At 42.3% G+C, this 20,468-nt stretch overlaps 1 protein-coding gene across 2 annotated transcripts in view; it reads right to left on the reverse strand.

Annotated features, from left to right (window-relative positions):
• Nucleotides 1-291: 291 nt before the first annotated feature.
• The window catches only part of Abhd3 (abhydrolase domain containing 3), a 56,652-nt gene continuing 36,475 nt past the window's right edge, over nucleotides 292-20,468 (reverse strand). The window contains exons 5-9 of one of the 2 annotated variants that reach the window (XM_031364961.1): nucleotides 12,534-12,646; nucleotides 7,477-7,650; nucleotides 4,397-4,445; nucleotides 4,153-4,318; nucleotides 292-1,119 (exon numbers count right to left, since the gene is read on the reverse strand). In XM_031364961.1, coding sequence (XP_031220821.1) covers nucleotides 941-1,119; nucleotides 4,153-4,318; nucleotides 4,397-4,445; nucleotides 7,477-7,650; nucleotides 12,534-12,646 — 681 coding nt within the window. In that variant the 3' untranslated portion in view covers nucleotides 292-940. The remainder of the gene's footprint in view (nucleotides 1,120-4,152; nucleotides 4,319-4,396; nucleotides 4,446-7,476; nucleotides 7,651-12,533; nucleotides 12,647-20,468) is intronic. The other variant, XM_031364962.1, reaches the window with a different exon arrangement.

The following is a 20,468-nucleotide window of genomic DNA, read 5'->3' on the forward strand; positions in this document are numbered from 1 at the left end:
GTATGACATCAGCCTCTATTTTGAAAATAGTAAAGCAAGAAGTTTTCTTGATAATACATTCATGAAATTATTATTAGCATAGTTATTATGCTCTGGGCATTTGTGTGTGTGTGTGTATGTGTGTGTGTGACAAGGTCTCACTGTATAGCCGTGGCTGGCTGGACCCCATTATAATCTAGGGTGGCCTCGAACTCACCGCAGTCTACCTGTGGCTCCCAAGTGCTGAGATTAGAATTATATGCTACCCTACAGGGCTCTACTTTTGTAGATAAAAACTCACAAAGAAACAACTTAAAATGATAGAATTTATTTTAATATGATATATGTATTCACAAATACTATTTTAAAAATAAGCATGTAAATGATAATTATAAAACATAAATCAGCCCTAATTTAATATTATCAGAAAAGAGAGCAAATAAATATAGAAGTCAGTCTAACATTGTTGCATTTGCCTTTTAAAGTCAGAGGAAACACTTAGCACATTATAATTTATCCTTTTTCAGTTTCTTGTTACCATGAATGCCCCTTTTGTAACTTATATTCAAATCATTAAAATCTCTTAACAGTTATTAAAGTACTATAAGTCACCTAAACTGAGTAATCTAAAAATACTAGCCTAAACTAAAACCCTGAGGAATTAAAATCTTTTTACACAATAGTTTTGGTTAAGTGCAATTATGTTCCATAAGGACTACTTAATTTTAAGGTCATATTTGGTAAGGCATAGGAAAAATAAGATCTACTACAGTAACAATCTAAACTATCTTTAGTTTCCTGCTACAGAGTTGTTTTAATTCCCTAAGAAGGAGTGTTTGCACATCATGCTGGGCCTCGTCCCCATCGGCTGCCTCATCAGCTTTACTCTCAGTAGTTAAAACTCGTGCACCGAGCTCAACTGCTGTAACAACCGTGGCTCAGGCTGAATGCAGCCAGGAAACTACATGTTGGAGAGTTCATGTCCATGCTCAACCACAGCCTGTACAAACTGCTTGAAGACGCGATCCATGTAAGTGCTTTGCCTAGGCCAGATTCCCTCCAGAAAACCAATATGGCCTCCACAGGCTGTAAGGACCAAAGCCACGTTAGGGTTTTGCTTAGCAGTTTCTATTGGGATAGCTTGAGGAATTGAAGCAGTAAAGGCAAGAGGAAGTGATAAGAGAGGGGAGGAGGGGGAGAGAAGGGGAGACACAAGGAAATGAAGTGGGGGGAGGGGGAGAGAGGGAGAGAGATCATTAACTTTTTTGTTAGGAAAAGTATACTTTATCATTTCTAATCAGTAAAAACTTTAAACAAATACTTGTAATGAGTAACCATCCATATTATAATAATTCATATTTATAGTATTGTGCTAGATCACTATTTTTAAAAGAATCAATCCAAGATTTTATAAAACTTAAGAATACAGGTTGTTTCTTGGTCTGTTGAGATGGCTCGGGTACCACGGTGCTTTTGTAGAGCCTGGTAACCTAATCTTTGGGACAGACATGGTATAGAACAGAAGTACCTCTGACTTGCACATGTGTGCCATAGTGCCTGTGCACATGCGTGGACTCATGTGCATAAACACACAGAATATAAGATATGATAAAATAAAAATATAGGCTGATTCTTGTTTTGAGAAATTAGTACTAAGCTAACCATTGTGAGAGTTGTAAATCCATTCTGTATAATTTTGATTAACTCTACATAAATTTAAATTTCTAAAGATAATTGGTATCTTTACAAAGGACTTAAAATTCCAAATATAACATATATATGTATGTATACATATGTATATATGTATACATACATATATATGAGGCAGACATGTAAAGATAGCAAAAATAAAAAGAAATGAAACTGACCAATGGTGATGTATGTTTACCATCTAAGTCTGAGTGATCATCTTTTTCTATCTTTCTGATTTTCTGTAAACAGAAAATACCTCATCAACAGAAAGTGAGGTATTACCGGCAAACAGCTGGAGTGAAAACACTCTAAACAGCAGTGTCTGCATGTTCTCCAGCAAGTCTACTTCTAGCAGAAGTTTTAAGGGCAGGAATTAAAGTTATTTTCTTTTTCTCCCAGGTTTTAAAGTTCAGACAGTGGGGGGAAAGTATGTGTGCGTGCGTAAGCACCTGCTCTCACCCCACAGATGAACTGAGAACCTCCTGAATGCTCAGCCCTCCCACTGGGCTGCACCCCAGCTCTCTCAGTTTCTAACCCTGATTGCTACAGTCTCATCAGAACAAAAGGCTTTGCCATGCTGCAGTCATGTGAACGATGTAGCAGCCTGTTTCCTCAAGCTGCAGACAATTGTCCACTATGTGGTAACACTATCTTAAGGGCCTGGGAAAAAATAGGAAATAATGAATTTAAACTTTACCCTAATGAATAGGCTTAAATGTTGGGAAACTCATTTGTAGCAGAGGCAGCAAAGTATCAAAATGGATGGAGAAATAGCAGATCTTATCCAGTGAAGTTACATGAGGCAACCACTTCGTAAAGCCAGCTTCATTTTCTCCTCTATAACCAGAGCCTCAAAGTGCCAGCTATTGAAAATCACCTCTGGTTAAACGAACAGTGGGTGATTTAAAATAGTGTGTATGTTGGGATTCTCTAAAACTTTTACAATGCATATGTTACGCTTGGGATCGGGGTAGCTTTCCTTTTCGAGGTGACTGAGCTCAGTCCCACTCACATGCCGGGCAAGAACCCTCCCACCACGTTCCACCCAAGCACCAAATAAATGCTTTTAACTGAGTAGCTGGAGGAAAGGTTTGAAGGAGTTCTTGAGGGACTGGAGAGAGGAGTTGGTGGTTGCAAGCATGAGTTGAACTTCCAGAGGACCTGCATTTGGTTCCCAGCTCCCACATGGTAGCACACAACCATCTGTGACTCCGGTTCCAGGAAATCTGACTTCCTCTTGTGGCCTCTGTGGCACTAGGCACAGACACCCCATACACATAACACTGATTTTAAAAAGATGTTTTTGAGCTAGACACTTGAAATAACAGAACATGGGAGGTTAAGGCAAGAGGATCAGAATTCCAAAGCAAGCCTGAACTACACAATGACATCCCATGTTGACAACAACAAAAGCAACAACTGCCCTTAAAACGTCATCCACGACACCTAGAGGACAAGCCTACAGGCCTCTTACTGTCAGAAGGAGAACGTGTGCTCACAGTTCTTTTCCTTAAATTTTTAAAGTCAGGAGGCTTCTTTTTAAGATTTCTATTGCTTTAAATTATGTATGTGTGGGACAGGATATGTACACATGAGTGAAGTGCCTGTGGAGGCCAGAAGAGGCCCTAGATTTGGGGCTAGGGCTGATTCCAAGTTGCCTGGGTGCTGGGAACTGAACTTGAGACCTCTGCCAGAACCACTGAGCCATCTCTCCTGCCCAACTGCTATTCTTGAATTAAGACAGTATGAAGTTAATTTTGGAATAATTTTCTCTCTTACAGCATCCAAGGGAAAAGACTAGACTGTTTTTCTCTAGAGAGGAACGCTTAGTCCAAATTTGCTTCCAGCATTGAAGTGCTCAAGGACACTGTGTTTCTAGATTCTTTTTCAGGTTAAAGGGAAGAAAAATTTCAAACTCATTTACTCTGAGACGCTTGGATACTACTAGGAAAGCTGAACTTGTGTTTGCTTGCTCTATGTTTTGAGATAATATCGTGTTAGCCCAGGCTGCTTTTTATCTTACTAAGTTAAGGCTGGCCCTAAGCTCTTTTCACTTCTTGCCTCAGTGTCCCAAGTGCTGGGATTACAGGCATGTAGCATCATTCCAGGCAGCTTAAAAAAAAAAAAAAAAAAAAAACCAGAATGGAAGACATTATATGGCCAGCCTTTTTAAAAAAAATCATTATTTCTTTAAAAAAAAAAAAAACCAACAATATTTTTAAAGTTAAACCAGGAGCTGGGTAGATAGCTTGGCAGTTTAGAGAGCACTTGTTGCTCCCCTAGAGAATCCTGGTTCAGTTCCCAGCACCTATGCCGTGTGGCTCACAACAATCTGCAACTCCAGCTCTAGAGCATCTGTCACCTTCTTCTGGCCTCAGTGGGCACCAACACACATAGAAAAACACAGAATTAAAACTAGCAAATGAGTCATTGAAAAAGAAAGTTATTTCATGCCAAAGTGTGTAGCCGGACAATACTCACCGTGGCTGGGCGAGAACACGTCATCGGCGGCATTCAGGCATAGCACCGGGATTCCCACTGACTTGAGCCGGAGGTTTGGACTGGCATCGGTGTAGTAGTCATCAAGTGTGCGGTATCCGAATATGACCGAGGTGAACCGTTTATCAAACTCTCTGATCGACTTGGCCTGGAAAACAAAACCAGATGGAATGGGCTCTTGGAGTCACAAGAGGAGAGGAACAGATCAGGAAAAGCTCCGTCTCACCTTCATGACCTGGTCCATGTCAATCTGCTCCACAAACATATGCTGGTGCCTGGAACAAGATAGATGTCAAAACAAAAACTTAGCATCATCTCTACCTTAATCATACCTGAAATATATAAAAGCAGATATTATAAAGTATGGTACGGGGCACAAAGCTGGTACTAAAATAATAGGCTACATCTGTTTCTATCTCCCATCTTTCCAGGGCTCTGTGTGGGTCCTTGGGATACAAACTACATGCACAGGCTTTCATGGCAAGTGCTTTACCCACTGAGCCACCTCCTATCCCAGAAATTGCCTCTCTATCATACTAGTCTATAAATTAGAACTAATTTCTTATAAACTTGTATTTTAAACATTGGTCACTTTTTCCTTCCTTCTGTTTAGTTTTTTGCGACAGCCCTAGCTGTCCTGAGACTCACTCTCCAGACTAGGCTGGCTTTGAAAGGCACTCACCACTATACCTGGCCCTGGTCACTTTTCTTTCATGATCAATATATAATCCATCTAGTAGCAGAGGTAGCGATTGTACCTAGAACATGGAACACAGTGTCCTCATATCCTACCACTGAATTTCATCCTTAGGCCCTCAACTAATACTTTAATCCAAGTGATTCTTCACTTTTTCTTGTAACTATTTCTATTTCAATGACCACATCAGTGATAATTAATAACCACTACTGTAACAAATAATGACATGGTGATTCTTTAGTATTTTAGCAATATTTATATTCAATATTTGTAACTAAACAAGTAGGTAAATCCAGTGTTAGATAACAACGTTCAGGATAATAGTTTTCATTAAATCACATACATATAAATTTCATTAAATCACACACACATATAAAATATATATAACTACTTATATATATATATATATTTATTTATTTATCAATTCATTTTAAAAGGCATGGTAGGGCTGAGGTGGGGCTCAGTGATTGAGCATGTGCCTAGCATGTATGAGATCCTAGATTCAATCCCCAGCTCCGAACAAACAAACAAATAGTATTAGTCATTAAGAAAATAAGACTAAGGGCTGGTGAGATGGCTCAGCAGTTAAGAGCACTGACTCCTCTTCCAGAAGTCCTGAGTTCAAATCCCAGCAACCACATGGTGGCTCACAACCATCTGTAGTGAGATCTGATGCCCTCTTCTGGTGTGTCTGAAGACAGCAACAGTGTATTCATACATAAAAATAAATCTTAAAAAAAAAAAAAAAAGAAAGAAAATAAGACTAGAACCACCTGTATGTTTTGTGTCAACATGCTGGATTCACTTTAGGAGGTGCTCAGTTCCAGAAAAATGGATGCAAAGACATTATTGTGGAAATATAAGAACCATGAGCTATGACTATACAAATGAACTACATTCTATTTCATATTTTGAATAAATGTTCTTAAAATGGAAAAAAAAATCACATTTATTTGGTGTCTACATGTGTACACCAGTGTGTGTGTAGAGGTCAAAAATCTCCTTCCACCTGTGGGTCACAGGGATTGAAAAGTCATTAGGCTTGGTGATAGGTACCTTCACCTGATGAGCCATCTCACCGGCTTCTAGTTTCTCATTTCTAAAACACACCATGCTTGTAAGAACATGCTTAAGGAGCGGTATTATTCAACACGGGGCACTCATTTGTAGGTTTGTTTTTTGAGCCAGGTGTAGTGGTTGGAACAGGAATGGCCCCCATAGACTCCTGTGTTTAAAGCTTGGCCCATAGGGAGTGGCACTATTAGGAGCTATGGCTTGGAGGAACTGTGTGTTACTGTGGGGCAGGGCTTTGAGGTCTCAGAAGCTCAAGCTATGCCCAGGGTGGCACAAAGTCTCTCTTTGTGCTGCATAACGATTCAGATGTAGATCTCTCAACTTTTCCTCCAGCACCACGTCTGCCTGTGTGCCACCATGCTTCCCATGATAACAGACTATACCTCTGAACTATAAGCCAGTTCCAATGAAATGTTTGTAAGAGTTGCTATGGTCATGGTGTCTCTTCACAGCAATAAAAATCCAACAATACAGGGTCTATCTATGTAGCCTAAGCTGTCCTGGAGCTCACCTTTTAGACCAGGCTAGCTTTGAATTCAGAGATCTGCCTGCTTTTATCTCCTGAGTGCTGGGATCAAAGGGGTATGTGATCAGCCCAGCTGCATAGGACACTCTTAACATATTACCTGAGAAAGAATTAGGTTTGGGAAAGATTAACAACCAGGAAAACTAAAGAAACAGCCCGAACACATCACCAAACACACTCCATGCTAATGTTGTTTTCAGAATAATTTAGAATAGCAACCTTCAAAGCAGTGTTGGAGGGGTAGGAGGGTAGGGAGCCGGGGCGGGGGCATAGACAGACAGAATGCAGCATTATTACTTCTATCTATCTATCTATCTATCTATCTATCTATCTATCTATCTATCTATCTATCTATTTTTTTTTTTCCTGACAGGGTTTCTCTGTGTAGCCCTGGCTGTCCTGGAAGTCACTCTGTAGACCAGGCTGGCCTCGAACTCAGAAATCTGCCTGCCTCTGCTTCCCAAGTGCTGGGATTAAAGGCGTGTGCCACCACTGCCCAGGTTTTATCTGTATTTTTTAACTTACAATTTTTGGTATGCATTCATAATTTGGAGACTATTTTGGTGTTGAGGTTTGGTCTTGCTGTCTATTGTAATGCTAAGTGTAGACCTTAGCATTACCTGGAGTCTGCACATAGACCTGAGTGATGTATGTGACCTTGCCCCCAAGTTATTTCTGATTGGTAAATAAAGATGCTGACAGCCAATAGCTGGGCAGAAGAGACATGGGTGGGGTTTAAGTTTCCTGGGCTTGGGGCCAGAGGAAAACCATTAGGGAAAGAAGGTGGAAGAGCAAGAGAAGCTGCCTTGGGTTAGGAAAACCATGAACACATGACCCCGAGGGCTGGCCAGCTGGAGGTAAGAGCAGCCTGGATGAAACACTGTTAGGAAGGACATATACATACATACATACATACATACATACATACATAGCTATACCCTGAAATTTCATAGTGCTGGGTTATGTAATCTAAAATGTTTGGCAACAGAAGGTTTTAACTATGACTTACTTCTTAACTGAAGACTGGAGGCAAGTTGTTAAGTAGTAATTAAAAAGTAGCCAGTTCAGCGGCCTCTCCAGTGACTCTGAGCAAGCAAAAGTGTTCCAGCCAACTGAAAACGTTGCAGCTGCCATCAGAGGGGTTTTGGACCCAATTTTACCCAAGTAATTCAGAAGCAACATTCTAAAATAGGTAGAAACGAGACTGTGGTTGGTTACATCTCTTAAGACACCTCCTTTCTAACCGTGCACTCCATGAGAACAAGGCAGGAGCCAGTAAGTAACCAATGCAGGTAGCCCAGAGTGACCTTGAACACTCTATAGGATAACCTTGAATACTTGACCCTTTTGCCCAGCCTGGGACCTTGTACCATCATCCACGACCACGATTTTAAGTCCTGCACACTGGAAAGATTACTTTTGTTCTTTCCTCATATTCATATTCTTAGAATTTTTACATGTATCTATTTGTGTGTGTGTGTGTGTGCATGCCACAATGTGTGAGTGGAGGTCAGAGGACAACTTGCGAGAGTCTGACACCTTCCACCATGTGGTTCCAGGGGGTTGAACTCAGGCCCTTAGACTTGGTGGCAGGCACCTTTACCCAAGGCCATGTCATTTGTTCGTATTCATATTTCTATTTTAAAGTATCTTTTTCCCTCCCTGAAACAGGATCTTGCATTCTCCCACCTCTGCCTGGGAGGATACATGTGCACCCCATACCTGACCCACATGCTTACTGACACTGCACTTGGCTGGACTGTGAGACAGACCACATTTATTCCTGCATGATTCTTCTTATGGTGGAGAAGTCAAATCATAAGAACAGGAAGAGATCCACCCCCACGGAGTTCTTTAACGTGGCTGCACACTGGGATCACGTAGGGACTTTAGGAACTACTCCTGGTGTCTGGATCTCATGCACTGAGCTCCTGAGGTCACTGGTCTGTGAGGTCACTGTCCTCACCCATGACCCCAGGCACTGAGCTCCTGAGGTCACTGTCCTCACCCATGACCCCAGGCACTGAGCTCCTGAGGTCACTGTCCTCACCCATGACCCCAGACACTGAGCTCCTAAGGTCACTGTCCTCACCTATGACCCCAGGCACTGAGCTCCTGAGGTCACTGGTCTGTGTGGTCACTGTCCTCACCCATGTACCTTGTGTCCCTCAGGGAGACTCTAAAGTACTCTGCAGTCCCGGGCTAGACTTTCTAAGCTGTAGCAGAGCATTGGCCTTGAAGTTACTGATTTTCTCTTCCTTATTATGTCCGGTCACATGTTTTCCTATGTTCCTATGTTCATTTTATTTAATTTTCTCAATTCTAGCCAACTTCTACTTGAGTAAGGGGGACAATAGCTGAGTTAGAGCTCAACAGTTCTGAGTATGAAGGAAGACGCCATAACCTACCACTCACCATAGCTTCTGTACATAGTTTCTTTAACAGACTAGGTTCTGCAATAGAGAAACAGCTAGAATATTCTCTCATTATCTTTTACAATTCAAATCACTTACAAGGGTAGGGAATTTTTATGAAAAGTAGACATCTAGCTTTTGAAAATAATTTTTAAATTTTTTTGAAACAAATTTGAATTACATTTATTTATTGTGTATATGTGTGTATACATGCATGTATGGTCTATAGCAAGTTTGTGGAGATCAGAGAATAATTTGAGGGAGTCAGTTCTTTCTACTATGTAGAACCCAGGAAGAAACTCGGGCCATCATGCAGGCAGCAAGCGCCCCCGCCTCCTGAGCTGTCTTGTCAGCCCTGATAATGACTGTTGTCTCGAGACAGTTTGCTCTTTTTAGCTCAGGCTGGCTTAAAACTTGTAACCCTCCTCCCTCAGCCTCCAGGAATGCTAGAATTACAGATGTGCTCCATCACACATGACTTGAAACTGACCCTTTAGAATGACCATCTAACTTTCATACAGTGCTATGGTCACTGAGCCCTTTGAAGGATGTTTTCTGTCCTGGGAAGAGTTCACCGGAATGCTCTCTCTCATATGGTAACTTTACACTTCAGTTGGAGTCATAATGGCCAGAGGCTGGTAAAACACACAAATCAGAATGCTTGGAAAAGGAGGAGAAAGACCCTGAAATAGTCACAACCATATCTTTAGAGGTAATTCCTGGTTATTACTCAGGAATGAACGAATGTCAAAGTGCTACCCCCAAAAAGTGATTATTTTACCTTGAAAGAAGGACCCCATTCTCTCACCAATTGGGAGGGGGCACACCCTGGGGAAACAGAGCTAGACAGAGAAAGAACTCATGGACTAAATCTTTAAACACCAAAGGATGGAGTTTATTTGGCAACTGTATACCAAACTGTAAAACTAAATAACACACAACAGGGGCAGTGCAGGTTCTCTATCCTCAGAAGTAAAGGTGAGCGCTGGACACTTAGTGACGCTCAGGAAGTGCTGTCACTTGCTCTGGTGTGTGTGCATGTTATGACTTTACAGGAAGAGACAACTCTGGCACTTAGAGCTACCAACTGAAACATTAACAGACTTCCTTCTGTGATCTCCACTTCAAGAGGTTCTGTGATCCGAGGCTAATGCAGTGTGTAGGCAAGCAAGATCCCATCCCATCTGCCTGTTCCAGAATCCACTTCACCTACTGTCCAGGGACGGAAGCTTCATCACACACTGAGTTTGAGAAGAACAGATACCACACTTATTGTAGATCACAGATCAAAGCCCAGAAGTGACTCAAGTGACTGACTTATTATTTTGAGGTACCAGGAACTGAGCGCAGGTCCTCCCACATTCTAAGCACATGCTTGACTCATCTGAAATACTAATAAAATGATGACTGGGCGTTAGGTAATAGGGGATGAACTGGAGACGTGGGTGATGCTAGCGAAAACAAGCTGATGATTACTGAAGCCAAGGTAATGACTATGTAGGGATACTCTTTAGTTTTCATTTTATGCGTTTGGAATTTTCTTTTTTATTTAAAAAGTATTTACCAACTCACTGGGAGAACAGAATCTGGTTCTAAAACTGCAGTTTCTTGACTTAACTCAGTTCTGGCTCAAAGCCCACCCTTGGCCCCAGGCGTCAAGGCACTGGGTAACCCCAGTCCACGGCTCACCGGGCATAAAACTCTTGCTCAACTATGCTTTTGTTGGTTGCATCTCTAAAAGAAAAAGAAAGTGCACCCACTTGGGAATGTGTCACAGTGCTAGGCAACTAGAAGGGGTGATTCCTTCAAATAATTTACAAGACATTAATATTCAGTGGCTGGAAAAGCTAATCTTATGGTCAGACCCTGCCTGAGGTTTCAATGCTGGATGAATAGGCCTTTTCCAAGAGCTTCTGAATAGACAATTGGGGCCCCTTTATGTAAGAGCTAGCCTTGAAAAAAAAGTCATGAATTTATATGATTAAGGGAAGAAGTTCAGCCCCCACTCCGTCCTTTCAGGCTCCTGGTGTGAGCTAAAGGAAAGAGCTGCTACATTGTGCCCATCAAGCACGACTTGGAGATTCTGTTGGTTTCCACACCGTTCAGAGTTCTTCCTTTACTAGGTCAAGTCAGACCTTCCATGCTAATGTAAGATAGATGCTTTATCAGAATCTCAAAAGCTCTGGCTAGAGCCTATCTCAGAGTCTGTATGTAGTTCATAGAGGACTTTGTTGCTAGCACACATGCTCTTAAGACGTTCTGAACACCGAGATGGCAAAAATATCTAGAGTATAAAGTTAAGTAAAACATTTTCTGTTTTAAATGTTGACTGGCTTTAAAAACAGCTAAAAAAGAAAAAGGGTGAATCACTTTTATGTATGTTTGTCTACATGCTTGTCTGTGTACCATGTACATAAAGTGCCCATACAGGCCACAAGAGGGCACTAGAACCCCCTTGAACCGGAGTTATAAATGGTTGGGAGTTGCCATCTGGGTGCTGTGAACTAAATCTCTATAAAAGCAGCAAGTGTTCTTAATTGTTAAGACACCTATCAAGCCCCCAAAATCAGCTTTTGAAATAAAGGCAAATGGTCATTGAATGTGCCTGAGCACCAGTAGTGTAGAATAAAATACATTCTAATGTATTCTAATGAAAGATAGATTAATAGCATTAATCTTAATAGGGTTTGGTGGGGGAAAATCTATATTAATTAAGTATATAATTAATATATATTGAGTCTATTTTTAAATGATGTATTCTGTTGATAGGATAAGCAAAGATTTGCAAAACAGAATTTTTCATTAGATAAAACTTTTAAAAAATGAAATCCAATGGTTTGGGGTAGAGATATATGTTTACCACTTTATTCAGTGGTAAAGTGTTTGCCTAATATGTACTGATTCAATCCCCAACACTATAAAAAAATTAATTAATTAGTTAAATTAAAAGGTAAGTCTGAACAATGGTGAAGAGAGATGTAAAGGACAAGAAAATACTAGACAATAGCTTTAGATTTCCTTCAGTTTGTTCTCCCTAACACACGCGCGTGCGCGCGCGCGCGCGCGCGCACACACACACACACAATACAGTGAAGCAGTTATTAATGTCAGACATAACTCAAATATGAGTGTGGCAACTGATAGTCCACAGTTCCAGAAGGGAAGCAGAGCCTCTCCACCTGAAGCCCTTGCGGCTCTACCTGAAGGCCTGAAGCTGGTTCCCAGCACTCACACCAGGCAGCTCACAACTGCCTGTCATTCTAGCTCCAGGGCATCCAGTGCCTCCTTCTGGCCTTCTCAGGCACTGTACACCCTGACATGGCATATACACACACACAGGTACACATACATACACATAAATAAGAATAAATCTTCAAAAAAATTACAAATAAACCCCAATGTAAGGCAAGTGCACAAACCATTTTAGCTTAACAAAGCACCTGGAATGGAGAGTAATTAAATTTATGTGGCTGTCCCCAAGAAGGGCTCTCTGTGCCCTCTGCATCACAGAACCTAGGAAAACTCTCCAATCTGTCTGGGCTGATTCCTTCATGCCTTCTACGCCCAGTTAAGTGCTGAGCTAGCTGACAGTCCTGGTAGGCAGTCCTTAGACTGCTCCCCTCTCAGGCATTTTAGAAAGAGGAGTCCTTACCCTCCCATTGACACGCCTGCTGCCAGAAAAGGGGCCCCAGGGTACAGGCTGTGCACGTGGTGGATGACGGCCTCCAAGTCTTCAGTGTTCGCACAGCAGTAAGTCCGTGGTGTCTGGACAAGAAGGGCATCATTGTTAAAAGGTAAGCGGAATGATTTCTACAGAGTAGAAATGCTTAATTTAAAAACCAAGCAAAAGATTCACAAATACACAAAAACCACAGTTTGTACCTATTATTAAAAGAATGTTAATATCCTCTAATACACACATCTGCCACTTAAAAATCAACATGATTCGGTGGCACTAAGGAAAAAACCTTGAATGTACAAGGAAAACTTGTCATGAACAGGACAAACCTGGTACAAATAACGTCAAGTAAAACATGCAAATATGCAGTGTGTGAGAGAAAATGTAGAGAATTGCATTTAACAGGAAAAAAAAATGTATGTTCCCTAAAAGGCAAAATAGTTCATTATTAAAAAAAAGCAAGCAAGCAAGCAAGCAAAAAATATTTTCAAATAGTGCTACAAAAAGGTTAAAGTGCTGGGTATGCTGCTGTCTAGTATGTTCAGTGCTTTTTATTGCTCATATGTGGAAGAGAATTTATTCTACTAAAGCAGAGGTTGTAGACAACTCGTATTCCCAATTGGGTGGGAGGGCCTGCCTAGTCTTTACAGTAATGAGCCAAGCAACGAACTCTGGTCTCTATAGAAACATTATCCTTTGCTTCTTGTTCCTCTCAAGATGCTTGTGGACAGTGATCATTTTCTGAATCAAATGGTAGAGATCCTTAGGGAGACCAGGAGCAAGGCCTTCAGACTAAAGAATTCTCAAGATTTCATTACCAGTCGCAAAACGGACCTGTGTCACAGCACGTGAGTCCCTTGGGATCACGTCCAACTGGGACAGAGTCAGGCCTTTCTTGGCCAGTTTGCTCATTTGTCCCCTCATGTAGTCAGTGGTCAGCTTCAGCCACATGGGGACAGTACATCAGTAAGGCAGTGCTGACTAGGATGGGTCTGTCCCTCCCTCGGAGTGTGCCTATGACCCACGATGGCAGCAAAGAGAGAACCTGTGACCCGCATTTGTCATCCTAGCACTTGGAAGACACAGTGAGTGGATCTGAGTTCCTGGGTTAGATGCCTGGGCTGCATATACTAAGACCCTGTCTTAGGGGGCAAAAAAAGACAAGCTAAACTATGGCTAGTTTCTCTTCGGGGAAATGTTTCTCCACCCTGAGTGCTGTCTGCCCAGTGAAGAAGTGAGGTTTCCAGGAGCTGCCTTCATCTAGGCAAGATAGTATAAAATCTGCTTATGCTTCCAGTTTCCATCTGTGCCTGGAGATGACCCTGTGCCACAGCTCTCCATATACAAAAAGCATTGGGAGAGAGCTGGTCTCCCAGGTGAGACCACCACTACTACTCAAATTCCTGGCCCAAGAGGGCCCTGCCTGGAGCCCTCAGGACACAGGAACCAAGGAACAGCCTGGGTCAGGATCCTTCAGAATTTTGTCTTTGCCCTGGAGCTGACCCTGTGCCACAGCTCTCCATACCTAAATTCTACCCAGAGAGAACTGGTCTCCCAGGAGTATGGATACACCGGCTTGTAGGAGGGACAGGCCACAGTCAGAGACAGCAAGACCAACTAACGCCACAGATAACCAGATGGTGAAAGGCAAGCACAAGAGCATGAGCAACAGAAACCAACCCTACTTGGCATCATCAGAACCCCGTTCTCCCACCACAGTGAGCCCTGGATACTCCCAACACACTGCAAAAGCAACTCTCTGATTTAAAGTCACATCTCATGTGACTATTTATGTCCTTCAAAAAGGGCATAAATAACTCCCTTAAAGAAATACAAGAGAGGGCTGGCGAGATGGCTCAGCTGGTAAGAGCACTGACTGCTCTTCCAAAGGTCCTGAGTTAGGATCCTAGCAACCACATGGTGGCTCACAACCACCCCTAATGAGATCTAACATCCTCTTCTGGTGGATCTTCAGCTAGCAAGCGGGCGGGGCTGGAGCAAGCGGGGGTGGGGGGTGGGGGTGGGGGTGGGGGGCCCGGCTGAGATCCTGAGTTCAATTCCCAGCAGCCATATACATGATAGCTCACGGCCATCTGTACAGCTACAGTATACTCATACACATAGAAAATAAATAAAATAAATCTTTTTTAAAAAAGAAAGAAATACAAGAGAACACAGGTAAACAGGTAGAAGCCCTTAAAGAGGAAACACAAAAATCCCTTAAAGAATTACAGGAGAACACAACCAAACAGGTGAAGGAATTGAACAAAACCATCCGGGATCTAAAAATGGAAATAGAAACAATAAAGAAATCACAAAGGGAGATAACACTAGATATAGAAAACCTAGGAAATAGATCAGTAGTCATAGATGCAAACATCACCAACAGAATACAAGAGATAGAAGAGAGAATCTCAGGGGCAAAAGATACCATAGAAAACATTGACACAACAGTCAAAGAAAATGCAAAAAGCAAAAAGGACCTAACCCAAAACATCCAGGAAATCCAGGACACAATGAGAAGACCAAATCTAAGGATAATAGGTATAGAAGAGAGTGAAGACTCCCAACTTAAAGGGCTAGTAAATATCTTCAACAAAATTATAGAAGAAAACTTCCCTAACCTAAAGAAAGAGATGCCCATGAACATACAAGAAGCCTACAGAACTCCAAATAGACTGGACAAGAAAAGAAATTCCTCCCGTCATATAGTAGTTAAAATACAAAATGTACTTGTTTAGTACATTTCTTTGTTTAAGAAAGAATCACTTTTCCTTAATATCTCTTAACATCAATGGACTCGATCCCCCAATAAAAAGACATAGAGCAACAGACTGGATATGTAAACAGGACCCAGCATTTTGCTGCATACAGGAAACATACCTCAGTGACAAAGATAAATACTACCTCAGAGTAAAAAGCTGGAAAACAATTTTCCAAACAAATGGTTCCAAGAAACAAGCTGGAGTAGGTATTCCAATATTGAACAAAATTGATTTTCAACCAAAAGTTATCAAAAAAAGATAAGGAAGGGCACTTCATACTCATCAAAGGAAAAATATAAAATGACCCTGAGATTTTATCCTATGTCAGTCAGAATGGCTAAGATCAAAAACTCAGGTGACAACAGATGCTGGTGAGGATGTGGAGAAAGAGGAGCACTCCTTCATTGCTGGTGGGATTGCAAGCTGGTATAACCACTCTGGAAATTTGGCGGTTCCTCCGAAAATTGGACATAGTACTACCTGAGGACCCAGCTATACCACTCCTGGGCATATACCTAAAAGATGCTCCAACATGTAACAAGGACACATGCTCCATTATGTTCATAGCAGCCTTATTTATAACAGCCAGAAGCTGGAAACAACTCAGATGTTCTTCAACAGAGGAATGGATACAGAAAATGTGATACATTTACACAACAGAATACTATTCTGCTATTAAAAACAATGACTTTGGGCTGGAGAGACAGCTCAGTGGTTAAGAGCACTGACTACTCTTCCAGAGGTCCTGAGTTCAATTCCCAGCAACAGCATGGTGTCTCACAACCATCTGTAATGGGATCTGACACCTCTTCTGGTGCATCTGAAGACAGCTACAGTGTACTTGTAATAAATAAATAAATAAATAATAAAAGATTTATTTAAAAAAAATTAAAAACAACAATTAAAAGCAACAATGTACTCATATACATAAAATAAATAAATCTTAAAAAAATTAAAAACAGCTGGTGAGATGGCTCAGCAGGTAAGAACACCGATTGCTCTTCTGAAGGTCATGAGTTCAAATCCCAGCAACCACATGGTGGCTCACAACCACCCGTAAAGAGATCTGACACCTCTTCTGGTGCATCTGAAGACAGCTACAGTGTACTTGTAATAAATAAATAAATCAATAATAAAAGATTTATTTAAAAAAAATTAAAAACAATGACTTCACGAAATTCACAGGCAAATGGATAGATCTAGAAAATATCATCCTGAGTGAGGTAACTCAGTCACAAAAGAACACACATGATATGCACTCACTGATAAGTGGGTATTAGGCAAAGAGTGTGGAGCACCCACAACACAACTCACAGACTACATGAAGCTCAAGAGGAAGGAAGACCAAAGAGTGGATGCTTCAGTCCTACTTAGAAAGGGGAACAATATAATCAAGGGAAGTAGAGGGTGGGAGAGACTTGGGAGGGACAGAGGAGAGGAGGGGAAAAAGAGGGGCAGAATTGGGTATGGGAGGAGATGGAGGAGCTCTACAGAGGGGTCAGGAAATTAAACAGAGGTGTGTAGCAATGGGGGATGGGGAACTGGGGGTAGCAACCAGAAAGTCCCAGGTGCCAGGAAAGCAAGAGCCTCCCAGGACCCTATGGGGATGACATTAGCTGAAATACCCCACAACAGGGAGGGAGAACCTGTCAAGAACATATCCAGAGATTAGGCATGCCCCTCCCCACCCCGGTTGAGGGATGGGGCCACCCACCCATCTCTAAAATTTTAACCCAGAATTGCTCCTGTCTTAAGGAAATACAGGGACAATGAGTGGAACAGAGGCTGAAGGAAAGATCATCCAGAGACTGCCCCACCTGGGGATCCATTCCACATGCAGACACCAAACACAGACACTATTGCTGATGCCAAGAAGTATTTGCTGACAGGAGCCTGATATAGCTGTCTCCTGAGAGGCTCTGCCAGATCCTAACCAATACAGATGCACATGCTCATAGACAACCATCAGACTGAGCACAGGGACTCCAATGAAAGAGTTAGGGGAAGGACTGAAGAAGCTGAAGGGGTCTCATCTGGCATTAGTGGGAGGAGAAGCCCTTGGTCCTGTGAAGGCTCAATGCCCCAGTGTAGAGGAATGCCAGGGCGGTGAGGCAGGAGTAGGACTCACCACACTTCTAATCCTAACTTAGAACATCTAAATTTTAACTTTGTTTGGAACTTAGAATATTTACTTTTGCACGCCTTATTGGAGGTCCAGTGATCTGTATGCAATTATTTAATAATTCTATTTAAAACAACTCTGGAATTCTTATGTGGATCTGTCCACCAGAAGGCAGGACTTTTATAACAGGACTAATTGTGTTCTTCAATCCATCTCTACAGTATGATTTGCTTTTAAAATCATAGCCCTCCTCTGTCCTCTTTCTTGTGAACTGTTTACATTGTTCCTAAGAAAACTGATCTTAGTGTTGGACTATGAATTCATCATGTAAGGAATTTGAAAATAAAAAACATGTCCCATGAATAAAATCAGTATTTCAACATACAGTTGTTTTTCTTGCCATTGATGTATAAAATGACCAAGTGTCAAAATTTACCTGAGAGTATATTACTTTTATAAAAAAAATAACTAGCCATGAAATACAGAGCTCAAAGAAATAGCCCCATCAGCTTCAAGGCCAGTGTGCCTTCAACAGGTTCAAGGCCAGTGTGGCCAGTGTGCCTTCAACAGGTTCAAGGCCAGTGTGATCAGTGTGCCTTCCTGTCATGCTCCTAGGGCTGTACATACAAGGTACACCAGTGACTGCTCATGCTTCAAAGCAGCTCAGCCAGCCAGATCTTCTCAGTGCAGATCCCTAAGAGCCATGGCTCCTGTTCCTCCATGGCTGGGTTTAGACTACATGAGTGAAGAACATGTGACAATCAGTGAAGAATCTAAAAATAAGTAAATAAAAGATCACAGACACCAAAAGATCTGGGTCTCTGCTGTGGGGGTTAAGTGGGGTTCATGGGTCCCAGAGGGTGCCAAGGTGCATAGCCAGGGCCAAGGACTCCCGGTCTGAGGACAGAAGCAGAGTGAAGGCTGGAGTGGGAGGAGGCGGCAGGGACTGGCTGCTGCTATGTCTATGTCTGCGATTCCTTAGTCTAGGAGATGCACCTAAGCACCTTTGCAGGCTCTGCAGCCAATGCTCTGCCTTTAGCAAGCAGGAGCTATGCTATAATTAGTCCTAAAACCCTCTTAATCATTGAAGGATTTCTTTCTCTTTCTTTTTGAGGAAGAAAGCATTTCTTTCAATCTATACTTCAAGATTACAGCCTCACTGAGGGAAACCAGGGCAGAAATTCAACCAAGAACTGAAGCAAAGCCCATGGAAGGGCTCAAGTTCAGCTTCCTTTCTTATAGAATTCAGGCTTACTTGCGTAGGGACACTGCCAGCCAGTAACAGACTCTCTTAAAAAAAAAAAAATCAATGACCAAGCCTGGTCTACAGAGTGAGTTCCGGGACAGCCAGGGCTACACAGAGAAAACCTGTCATGAAAAACCAACCCTCCCTCAAAAAAATTAAAGAACTGATTCCTAATGATATTCTGATACACTTCTAGATCAGGGCTGCGCCCAGCTGTCACCTGGGAAGCTTCCTTCACAGCCCACAAGTGCGCGTACAGACCCATAGCCAGACATTATGTGGAAAGAGAATCTAAAGTGGAGGTCTCCACTGGTTCCCTCTCCTCGGAGGTCACAGAACCCTGAAGAGGAGGATGGGAGGAACTGTAGGAGGCAGAGGGGATGGGGGCACCAGGAGAACATGTCCCACCTATCAAGGCTCACCTAAGCATGGGCTCAGAGAGAGTGAAATGGCGAGCAGGGGGTCTGCATGAGTCTGTACTAGGTCCTCTGAGTAGATAATATGGCTGTTCGCTTGGTGTTTCTGTGGGACTCCTAACACCAGGAGTGGGTATATCTCTGGCTCTGTTGCCTGCTCTTGGAACTCTTCTGATGGCTTGCCTTGGGCTTTCCCTTGTCTTGCTGTATCTTGTTTTGTTCTATTTGGCTGTCGTATTTTTAGAGACCTGCTCTTTTCTGAAAACAGGGTAGTAGACGGGTCTGAGGGAAAGGGGAGGTAGGGGGCGTAGGAGAATGTATTGTATGAGAGAAGAGCCTACTTTTTTTTCAACAATTTATTTATTTTATTTATATGAGTACACTGTAGCTATCTTTAGACGCACCAGAAGAGCACATCAGATCCCATTACAGATGGTTGTGAGACACCATGCTGTTGCTGGGAATTGAACTCAGGACCTCTGGAAGAGCAGTCAGTGCTCTTAACCACTGAGCCATCTCTCCAGCCCCATTTTTTTTAAACACTTATTTATTATTTATTTATTATTATACACTGTAGCTGTCTTCAGACGCACCAGAAGAGGGCGTCAGATCTCATTACAAGTGGTTGTGAGCCACCATGTGGTGGCTGGGATTTGAACTCAGGACCTTTGGAAGAGTAGTCAGTGCTCTTACCCGCTGAGCCATTTCACCAGCCCCCGAGCCTACTTTCAATTAAAAAAAAAAAAAAAAAAAAAAAAGTTAAAAAGAAATCAAGAAAAGGCTCCCACGCACTTGCCTTCAGGGCAACTTGATGAGGCATCTGAACTGAGCAGAACTGTGTGAGCCAGGAAGTGCCCAGAGGAACCCATCTGATAATTCATTCACCCATAACTGGCTGCGTAGGCCTCTGTGCAGCTTTTCTTCTCCCTCAGGCCATAAAGGTGCTCCTAATCCTTTCTAGAAGATTCCTTCTAGCTCTTGATTCTCTCTCTTTTTTTTTTTTAATTAAAAAAATTATGTTGGGGAATTCCATCCACAAGATTGATGTAGGCAGTAATCAGTATGAATGCAGCACTGGTGGACACCTTGAACTCTTGGACCCTATCTCTAAACCCTCTCTGCAAAGGCAGAAGAAAAGGCCTGTCCACTCCAAGACTCCCAGTTGCCCCCAGAATGTCTGAGGTCCCACCTGCTGGGGCCAGGTTTGTCTGATTCCTGCAATGAGCAGTCTCAGCAAAGTGGGTGCAGGTTCTCATTTCCTCAGACAAAGCCCTTTGGCTTTCCCTTATCCTTGCAAGACTAGCAGGAGAGAAGGACAATATTATGAAAACTTCTATCTCCCGATCTTTGCAGAGGCCA

Source organism: Mastomys coucha, unplaced genomic scaffold (genome assembly GCF_008632895.1).
Source record: "Mastomys coucha isolate ucsf_1 unplaced genomic scaffold, UCSF_Mcou_1 pScaffold13, whole genome shotgun sequence".
Classification (NCBI taxonomy): Eukaryota; Metazoa; Chordata; class Mammalia; order Rodentia; family Muridae; genus Mastomys; species Mastomys coucha.